This window comes from Larimichthys crocea, chromosome X (assembly GCF_000972845.2).
Source record: "Larimichthys crocea isolate SSNF chromosome X, L_crocea_2.0, whole genome shotgun sequence".
Lineage (NCBI taxonomy): Eukaryota > Metazoa > Chordata > Actinopteri > Sciaenidae > Larimichthys > Larimichthys crocea.
The window spans coordinates 27,260,441-27,271,382 of NC_040020.1; the positions used below are offsets into that span (position 1 = coordinate 27,260,441).

Here is a 10,942-nt window from a genome sequence, read left to right on the forward strand (position 1 = left end):
TTCCTCTAGGTTAAGTGAAGTAGTAGTAGTAATGTAGTTTTGTATGAGACTAAATGGTTTAAGACAGGAGTGTCCAAACTTCTTTTAAAAAGGGCCAGATTTGACAATGTGAAGGTGCTCGGGGGCCAATACTAACATTTTAAAAATGGAAAGATTACCAACAAAAGTTACATACAAATGTTCTCTAACAAGTTTATTTCATTGTCACAATTATCAATGGCATGGTATGTAAATAAATCTAAGGAAATCAGGCGTGAACAAATCTAAAAACCGATTCTGCTTTTTATTTCATATCTGAAGTCACAAAACAAATTGTATGGAACACGTTAAACTTGCATGAAGTTGATACAAATCTGAACCTCATGTTCATTTTAAACATTTTAAACCTGACTTATTATGAGTAATGCAAAGTCTGTTAACATGTAAGTTTAAAACGTGTCACTGTTGCTCTTCTCTTTAACAAAATCATTCAGAAATTAATATTTTGAGTCACATCTACACCAGCCAGATACAGCCATACAATATCTGACAATCCTAGCAGCCCATAAATAACACATTATAAAAATTTATTGTCACCCGGGCCAAACTTTGGACATGCCTGGTTTAATGAGATTTGGACCTCCGCGGCCGCCGTACTTGTAGTCCCTGAAATAGTGTAACTGGATTGCGGCGTATCTGTGCTAACTACTCGGTGAAGCAATGGCTGAATATTCTCACGTAAAATCAACCAAACTGGTTTTAAAAGGTCTTAACAAAGGGTGAGTGTTTCCTTTACTTACTCGCTGACATTAGCATCTGCTGATTTTATTATTAACTAACTGTGCTAACGCTAGCTGAGGCTAACGCGTTGTTGTCATGTTAGTGTGCGGTGTTACTGTGTATTTTAAATTAAAGACACCTGTTAAACTGTCTGACGATCAGTTTGGTGACACATGCTGCAAAATTTCACGTATGAAAATCTCACCAGGCTGTTTGCAGCTAGGCTGCAGCTAACACGTTAGCCGCTTCTTAGGCTAGCTCGTAGCTAAACATAACAACAAACTGACTTCGTCCAAACGGCGAAATTATTTTGATTTGACTCAGCTAACGGTATAAAAATAAAAAAATAAAAACCTCTTAATGTTTGTTCAGATGTCAGGGAAAGAAACTTTTCAGACAGAAGACAGAAAACCGATAAGCAACAACTCTGACTGTGTTTAAAGCATATTTCCATGCTTCATACATGAAAACATGCATGCATGTAAGAACCTATAAAATAATAAATAAATTCACGAGGAAGCACAGCTAAATGTAATTAAAGAATTACTTGTTTGATTTAATTTCTCTCCTTGCTGCAGTGATGTACAGGTGCACTTCACCTTTCAAACTTTCAGTCAGACAGAGCAGTGAAAACACAGTTTTTCAGCCCTGTGTTAAGTTACTCTTTAAAATCAATAAGGTTCAGTCTTTCTGAAGGTCCTGCAACTTGTGTAAGAACAAAAACAACTGACCCAGTCATTTTGTTTTTGACTTTTAAGAGCCTTGCAGTTGCATTTTTAATGAAAATGTATTCACGTACCACAAATTAACTCGCCCACCTGAGAGGTTTAATGTCTGGACATGTTTACCAGGCCTCCCTGTCCCTGTTGAGTTTTTTATTTTTATTTTTTTACATTTTGATTACTATTATAATACATTTTTCATTCTTATCTTTTAACAGGAAAAAGAGGAAGCATAAAGACAAGAAAAGAAAAGCAGCAGATGAAGAAGAAAAACCTGATGTTGTTGGTATGTGTTTGTACGTACTGTATTTATAAATTCTAGGAGTCAACCTTATTTTTAGATCCTGTTAATATTCCCATTAAGCAGTGAATATTGTAGCTTGTACTATAGATCAGTGAGACAACTAATACAGTAATATTATGGGAGGAAACAAGCTTGAGAAGTTTGAGAGGCTCGATATAGAAATACTGCTCACTGTGGTTTTTGCTTGTCAAAATGAATCTGATTTTATTTCCTTTTATGACCACACACATTGAAGGTATATTTACTTGCCTGATTTTGCGTTTCTGTACTGATAATCATTAAAAACAAATACAAAAACATAATACTGATTTTGAGTATCAGTCACTGCTTGGATGTAATCATTGTCAAAAGCCATTTTGAATATTGAAAGAGCGATGGCAGGTTTTACTTTTGTGTTACAAGTTCAGGGAGCTCATTGTGATTTCAAAGAGATTTTAAAAGTTGTCAGTGACACAACAGCAACATATAAAACAGGCAGGAAGCTCTTACCAAGTATAATGTCCGCTGCTCCAAACATTTTCCTCTTAGTAAAGTCTGAGCCTGGATGGTGTCATGGATTTCAAGCTCACAGCATTGCCATGTGTTATTACACCTTTTGACGTTGGTTTCTCGGCTCACCAGGTGGTTGGTGGGCTGTCAGCAACTTTGGAGAAATCACTGGAACGGTTGCCATAGAGATGCAGAACAACTCATACATTCATGCCCTGGATAGTGGGCTCTTCACAGTTGGCGCACCACACAAAGGTAAGAAGACGCGTTGAAGGGACTTTACAATTCAGGGGAGGAGGCATGATGAAGCTCAAGTGACTTTTATCCAGTGTGATCACTTTTTCTCAGCACAGTAGGAAATTTCTGTGCTGTGGGTACCTGACTCAACATACTGTATAATTGCTTTTCAGCTATAATACATTTATTTCTGTGCATAAAAGAACACCTTGTAATAATGTTTGTACTCAAGATGTCTAACTTTATTAATGTTTTATTTTTGTCTGCATTTTCTGCTGTTGCTGGCTGTATGGTGGCAACAATTTCTGCTGCTCTAGAGTATTTCTTCTCTTACAAGATACATTTCTGACATTTTTGGAAGTGCATCAGACATGTATCTTTATTAGGGTCTTTGTTTTATCAGGGCTTGACAGTTACAGTTGCCAGGTTGCAATTGACAATCATTTAAAGAAATTGTCGTCCAATTCTAGGCCTTTTTAAAAATATAAAAACAAACAGAAAAATCTAAACTAAATACATTTGTAATAAGTTTTACCACTCAGTAAATGCGCAAATTAATTCAACTGAACAGGAACCAGATGAACGAAAAACAAAAAGGAAACTTGTAAAATCTTGCGAGATGAAGTATAATTGCATATTTGGACCCAGGGGAAAATCATATTGCAAAACAACCAGCTACTTCCTGTCATTTAAAAAAAATCTGAGATGAACAAGACATGAGCGCAACACGTGCACCTTTTGTATTCCGTGTACTAGGTCCTAAGGGGGAGACATGTTACCCATGTTAACACTAAAAACTCAAATTTTGTAAAGACTTGAGAGAAAACACAAACTACAGTTTTAAGTTTTTTGTCTGGTTATTGTAATAAAACGTTTAAGCATTGTTTTATGTCATATTTTCATTATCGAGCTACCTGTATTACTGCACAGTATCTTAATTACTTAAAATATAAGGGGACTAAAATTGCCATATTTTATGCCAAACTATATTTTCAACAAAAATGTCAAACATTTCTTGCTCCCAAGTTCTTAAATATAAACTGATGCTTTTCTTTGTCATTGTCTACTGGACTGGTAATGTAAAAAAGCTTTTGGTATCACCCAGTTTTACTCTGGATGATGAACTGCAGCACAGAAGAACCTTGGCTTTACCTTGAAGAGATTGCAAAGTAGAACTATAAAGCAGAGAAGCACCATGTAGGATGTTAGCGGCTTTAAATGAAGATGCAAATCCTACATCTACTGACTTATCCCACAGTCAGACAAACCTGAACTTAAAACTCACTTTTTAGATTACGTTTACTATAGGCTGCAGGCATTGTGGGGATGAAAGAGAGTGGGGTTCCTTCAGTCCACAAAGCAGTAAGTATTTAAGTAGTAAATCCATATACCAGACTGAAAAAGCTGAACAGGGGTTGAGTTGAGGGTAAGAACAGAACTAACTCAGAGCGTTCAATCATTTTTGCCTCCTGGCACTTCTGAGGGAGTGGTGCTCATTGAAACAGTCTGCCCGGAACGAGACACTACTAACAATTAATTCAGCCCACGTTATGTGAGAACCAGTGAAAATGGCTGGGAGATTGAAACCTCCCAATTCCCTCAGTGGGTCCTCATCCTCGGCATGCACAGAAGCTCATTCTAGGAGATGAAAGAGGACGTAAGCTAGCAGTATAGAAACAGAGATTAGAGATTTCCCCACTCAATACTGGATTTTCTGCAAAGGCGCCACACTGTGGATGGTACAACATTCACCAGCAGGTCAGAGGAAATGCGCTGATGTTCTTTTAGCCAACTCTGAGGGTCACCATCTGACATATTTCAAAGATAATCAGCCTTTTGAAAAAGCATCTTATGTCACATTTTACTTCTACTTTATTAATACTTTCCTCGTTAATGTCTCGCAGGCTGTGCTCTCTCTTGACCTGATCCCTGTGAGACGGGCTACAAATTATGCAAAAGATTTATTGTAAAGGTCAGACAGTGACCGAATCACTGGGAGATCAGAAATTTATGAAATCATGAGGAACCCAGGAGACCTCAGTGTGAAATAAAACATTTAAATGCAACACAACAGTTCCTTATATATCTTATTCCAAATGTCTCAATGCTGCTGAACTAGACCAAAGCACCACCAAGCCAGAGGGTTTGAATTATTAAATACAAGAATGCATAAGTAAAACAGGAAGTAGGTCTCAGGGAATTTGGTGTGAGAGGAAATTATGCACATGTTAATAATGACACATTATTGTTGCACAGTAATTAATTAAACATTTAATTGTTTTTGTGTGCCAAAAGCCTTTTTTTAACACCTAAAATTTGGTTATAGCTCAAACTTCATCACAGAATATTTTCACTTTGCTTTAGGCGAACTGCGACAGAGAGGAGCCTCATCAATAACAAAACGTATAAACACAACAAAAAATGAAAGGAGCAGAATTCTGTATACAGACAATATAAATATAAAGCCTTTGGTAAAGCAACAGCAACAACCATAAAATCTTTAAAAGGTAAACAGTGTTTTATAATGTTTCAGATGATGAAGGACCTGACCCTCCAGAACAGTTTACTGCCATCAAGCTGGCAGACACAAGGTGAGTGCGCAAAGACAAACAGCACTTTGTATTTGCATCCTCAGATAATCCTTCACCAACAGATTTTTTTTTATAGTGTCTCGTTGTACAAGCATAATTTACTTCCCTCCATGGACCCGTCCAGCCTCTAGTCGAGGTGCTGCCCAGTCTGGAGATATTTCTTCAGCTGTGAATCTCAAATGAACTTTCTGCTAATATTATTTAACCTTTATTGTCACAAAGACAAAGCGTTACACATACTGGCTTTCTCAATAAACATCAGACTTGTGTCTTTTGGAGGCATTTAAAAGGTTGTGCCAGTGTGCAGTAATTTCATTTGGACTTGTTGTTTTTGTGCTGCAGGATAGCCTTGAAGTCTGGATATGGCAAGTACCTCGGTATCAACTCTGAGGGCTTGGTGGTGGGGCGCTCTGATGCCATTGGCGCCAGGGAACAGTGGGAGGCAGTTTTCCAAGATGTGAGTGGATCTTTTGTTGATGCATATGTAGATTCAACAAGCAGGCAAATTGGGATAAAGAAGAAGGCGTCAAATAGAGGGTGATACAGCTCTTCTTTTTCACTATATAAAGAGGTGTAACGCCAAATAATTCATTACTAAATTTATAAGTTGCTAATCAAAAAAGTAATTAGCTACTACTAACTACTTTAGTCAAGCAAAAATGCCAAATTTTCAGTGGTTCCAGCATCTTAATTGTACAATTCAATGCTTCTGTTTGTCATATGTGATAAACCAATAATTTGAGCTTTTGGGACTGTTAGTGAGGGGGAAAAAACAACACATTTGAATATGTTAGTTTGGATTTTGGACAATATGGACAGGCTCTCTTTTTTCTGACATTTTATTGATAAAGAAAACGAGAATCAAAAAAAGATTTATCGATAATAAAACAACCATGAGTTTCAGATATGTTTAAGTTGTATAGCTGTTGTAATAACACCTCTACAACACTATTTATTAAAATGTAATAAGTACATTTTATTTCTAGGGATGCCCATATAAATAACAATACAATAACAATTTGAGTTTTTGAGACTTTTTTTGCAGTTAACTTCAGCCTGTAAAAAGTAAAAATAAAATAAAAAACTTAAATTACAGCTGTCCCTTTCCCTGCATGGCTCCCCTCATGGCTGATTGGAGTTTAGCCCGTGAGAGATAACACTTAGTCAGGAAGACCTAATTCATTATGCAGAACGCATCTATCTTATCACTGGAGCGCACCGCTCGCCTTGATGCTTTGTTGAACCTATAAACAGCCTGCCCGGCACAACCTTGAGACTCTTTTACATCAAATATCAGGCAGCCTTTCATGCCTGTCACAACAACCAATCCCACTGCAATTCTATCTAATCTACTGCCTCCTCTTCTGCTTTCTCTCTGTTCTGCCTCAGGGCAAAATGGCACTCCTGGCAGCAAATAGCTGTTTCATCTCCTACAGTGACAGTGGGGACATCGTGGCCAAGAGCAAGACAGCAGGGGATGACGAGATGGTGAAGGTGATGTGTAAAATGTGTTCTTCCAGAAGGTTGCATGTTAATCCTTTCATTTTGAGCCTGCAATCTCAGTGGGGGTCGTGACTCTGGAGATGGAAGGGGAAAATGTTTATGGCCTCGCTTCACTGGGATCAAAGTATCGATATTTAATGCAAAACTTCTCTTTCTGTTTTTTCCCCCCTTGAATGATAAACAGATCAGGTCGAATACGGAGCGAGAGGCCAAGCGAAAAGACGACATTGCAGAAGAGGACAGGGGCAACGTGAAGTCCTGTGAGGTCAATTATGTGTACGTAACCTTCACTGTGTGTTACCTCAGCTCTGACTTAATGCACAAGCAGCCCAATCAGTAACAACCCATGTTGGCTTCTCTCTGCATAACCTTCGTATTAACTGTCTGTCATTATCTGCTGTGTTCAGTAGTGCCGCATGTAACGTGCAATTAAATGTGCCAATCAGAGTTTTTTTTCACCCAAGTGCTTTAAATTAGGCCAGTGGGAGGAGGTGTCTGTTACATGTTAGTTTACATGCATGTTAAATGCAGAGCGACCATAAAAACCCCAGTACATTACATGCAATGCAATCCATAATAATAATTATGAAAGCAACATATATCAGTTTGTAGTTATGTTATCGCACACTCTCTTTCATACATTCAGGTATAAACAATATAAACAAACATAAATAAATAGTCTGTGTTGGATTGTATTGTTTAGGGAGGCATTTTTCTTGTTGTTGTGTGTTGGTTACAACTGATAGATTTGGCAAAAAGATTCTCAACACGGGGTCCACTTACTTTGTGTTTCTGAAGCTTTCAGCCACATCCTTTGGCCTTTCTCAGCAGATGAGCTGCTTAGTTGTCATGGAGATTTTGTTTTGAAATGATGTGTGTGTCCCTGCACATTACAAACACCCTAAATGTTAAAAAGAAAAACACATTTGTCAGCAGCACATAATGTATCTCTCCTATTCCAAGAAAAACTACAGTGGCTGTGAAATGCACAAAAAATGCGTCCTATCTAGAGCCAGTGTTTAGTTTAGTCTGTTCTGGGCTACTGCAGAGACATGGTGGTTCAACATGAGACGTGTGCTCCATGGAAGAGCACCCACAGCATCTGTAGATATAGGCTAACAAAAACATGATTTCCAGTTGATTATGCACAAATCAGAGCATAGTTATGCTTGTTACTATATTCCATTTCTGCTATATTTTGTAAACAGAGCTCCCTAAATCTTACACACTTGACCTTTCAAGCTGTTGTCATATTGTTCAGTAATTATACTCGTGTTTCACCAACAGCTTGGCATTTTATGGTTTAAGCAGTATACCTTTCAGCCTCCTCGGGGAAAAAAAAGTGCCAAAGCACTTTATTCTGATTGAGGGGGATAACTGTAATTTCCTTTCCATTATCTTCACACCGTGCTGGTCCGCACCGACAAGATTTGGACAACAAAATCACATCCCTGGCTGTGAGATCACTGCTTCAAACTACTGCCTCATCAGTCCTGCGCCTTAAAGATGCAATTGATGGTCAGCCGTTGTGTGGGATGAGAAAGCAGTCAATGCCACATTTCAGCTTCTGATGCTGCAACTGTTTTATATACGGCCCATCTGCGGCCTATTAAGTTCCAGGCAATACGTCTCGAGCTGTTTTTTGCTTGGCATGCTTTGGCTTGTGTTCCGGTGCTATTATTTCTTTTAGATGAATGCTGGGGAAATGGACTCATCATGTTGACATGTTGATAATGGCTGCCCTTGAGCCTGTAGCTTGATGTAGTGTTTAGCGTCTAAAATGCCTTTCAGGATGGAGTGCAGCTTTAGAATCATAAAAACACAGGCACGGCAAAGAGAAACAAAATATCAGAAGATTCTGTCTAGATGCCTTGGTTGTTTAGGACGCTGGTGTAGATATTTGAATATATATTCAAGATTGCCTAAAATAACATTATTTTAATATCTCCGGTGCACATTTAAAATGTTTATGAAGCTTCACAGACAGAAGGTGGAGGACAAAGTCCTCACAGCCTATCACACAGTGCAGTAGTACCTTGCTATATTTCTGGCAGAGCTTATTAGAAATTTATAATTTCAAGCTAAAAGCTTGTTTTACAAAAAAGGATAGTCTATCTTTATTTTAAAAAAATCCACCGATAAAACATTAAGCCTTAGCTGAATATTTAGTAGTGCACTGTATGTTCATTTGTGGCAGCTAGTCAGCTTAGCCATTCAACCTATTGATATTTAGCTGCCACATTCAACATTTAGATACTGTGATTTAGTTAATTTCTGGTCTCATTATCTTGCCTCGATGTCAGTTCTCAAAGGAGGATAAGTGGTGAAAATGTCAGTAATTTGCGTGTGTGCGTCTGAGTGTGCGCGTGCATGAGTGTGCATGTGTGAGAACAGTGGTGAATCATTTTCCTTCGCACATCCTTTTGTATTAGTCTTATTAATGTTGCTGTTTGAATTACAGGAAGAAGTTTCAGAGTTTTCAAGATCGGCGGCTCAGGGTTAATGAGGAAGACAGCACTATGCTGAAGAGAGCCAGAACAGATGGGAAGTTCCACGAAACTTTGCTTGACAGGTGTGAAAATAAGCTCATTATATATTTATTCCTAAGCACCATGTACACATTTTTTTTTATATTATGACTTCTTTAAAGTGAAACTGAACCCTCAAATTCTGCCAGCTCCCTTTCTCCCACCAAATCTGTTCACGCTGGACACACAGAGTTTTTCATCATTAATAAGAATTTAAGAAATAAATGTCCATCCACGAATGTGAGTCCATAAAAAGAATTATGGTAGGATGAGTATTGTACCCGTGCACAACTATGCATGTTTCTGTATTAGAGAGATTTGTATGGATCCAGACAAAAATGTTGCATTCACACTGCAACGACACCAACCCTATATTTTGTGTGTTTACAGTATGTGTGAAAGCTCATAAGCAGGTAGTTCAGGTAGTCTCATGCTGTCAGTATAACAGACTGTGAAATCTGTTCATCATCCTTGCAGTGGTAGTAACAAGCCTGATATATGAGAATTTATGCGTAGTGTCTTATCATAAACGTGTCAACAGAAGTAATTAACAAAGCTGCATATCCACTGGCATGCAATACTACTGGTATGCTCCTACTACAAGGTGTTAAAAACACAATTTACAGTCATTTATTTTGGGTGTAGACACTGAATGAATAATAATGAAATAAATTGATTCCAGACATACACTGAATGTAACATGTCACTTTTTTTTGTTTTCCTTACAGGAGAAGCAAAATGAAAGCAGACAGGTACTGCAAGTGAAGACTAAACTTTATCGATTACTGCCATGTCTTTGTAAATGTCCTGATTTTATAGATTTGGTGATTTGATCTGACATTTAAAGTTCTGTTTTTGTTGTTTTTGATTTTTTTTTTTTTTAAATAAAATGACATGGTTAACTCTGTTTTGTTGGTCTGTGTATTTTTGCAGCCGGTTGGATTCATCTTTGCCTTTTCTAAAAAAAAAGAATTTCCAGTGACCCATTTGACTGCTCTGAGTTAATAATTAACCATCAGTTTGTTATGGAACAAATATTTGCTAAACCTTTGGGCTATACAGAGTCTATATACTCCTGTTGTCGCATTTGCTTGTTGTCTGCTGTCGTGTTTGCTCTTCATTCATAGCTAGATAAGTCTCTCTCTTGATCTAACACTCTGGAAATTTGCAAGCATTAAATAATAATGAACAGTTAATATGAACAGCTGACAATATGAATTGACTGCTGTGGGTATAATGGAATCATGTAAACCTTTTGCATTTATAGTAACAATTTTATTTGAGAAGGCTTTAAAAGTCTGCCTCATGTTAGAATGACTAACATTTTTGTAATTGTATACAGTGATCGAGAGGTCAGTAAGATGTTATATAAACTATAAGTGAGCTGGTGACACTCATTGGGCCAATGACTGCCAAAACTGACCTTTAACTAACACTTTGATGAAAGGTCAGAATTTATTATTTATTTATACTGTGACTCTAATCAGTTAGACTCAGGAATTTGACCTCTCCAAAGGGTCACGAGAAAAAGAAAATCTGAATCAAAAGTTCTGTTGCACAAATTTGCATTTTCTTTTTTGGGTGGAAATAATCATTTAAGTTTTTATGGAACAATCTTCAAACCCAAAACCTAAAGTTGTTTCTGATAAGTTTAGAGGGTAGCCTGTATTACTCTTGGTGGAATAAGTCATAGACCTCTGAAATATGGTTTAATATATTACAATAGATTGTATTTAATAGGATGAGCTGGCGACTTGTAAAGGGTGTACCCCGCCTCTTGCCCAAAGTCAGCTGGGATAGGCTGGATGG

At 37.6% G+C, this 10,942-nt stretch overlaps 1 protein-coding gene across 1 annotated transcript; it reads left to right on the forward strand.

Moving 5' to 3' along the window:
- The first annotated feature begins 593 nt into the window (after positions 1-593).
- Positions 594-10,091, forward strand: frg1 (FSHD region gene 1). The gene is made up of 9 exons (XM_019266529.2): positions 594-758; positions 1,700-1,767; positions 2,407-2,529; positions 5,045-5,102; positions 5,445-5,559; positions 6,492-6,596; positions 6,790-6,881; positions 9,067-9,177; positions 9,862-10,091. The coding sequence occupies exons 1-9, from the start codon at positions 700-702 to the stop codon at positions 9,896-9,898; spliced, it is 768 nt and encodes a 255-aa protein (XP_019122074.2). The 5' UTR covers positions 594-699; the 3' UTR covers positions 9,899-10,091.
- Positions 10,092-10,942: the final 851 nt, after the last annotated feature.

What these genes read in the sequence shown, in the direction of transcription:
- frg1 (XM_019266529.2), top strand. Translation starts at nt 700, where the DNA reads ATGGCTGAATATTCTCACGTAAAATCAACCAAACTGGTTTTAAAAGGT. An exon ending in AGTTGGCGCACCACACAAAG is followed by an intron (nt 2,530 to 5,044) that starts GTAAGAAGACGC and finishes ATAATGTTTCAG; the next exon opens with ATGATGAAGGACCTGACCCT. An exon ending in CACGAAACTTTGCTTGACAG is followed by an intron (nt 9,178 to 9,861) that starts GTGTGAAAATAA and finishes TTTTCCTTACAG; the next exon opens with GAGAAGCAAAATGAAAGCAG.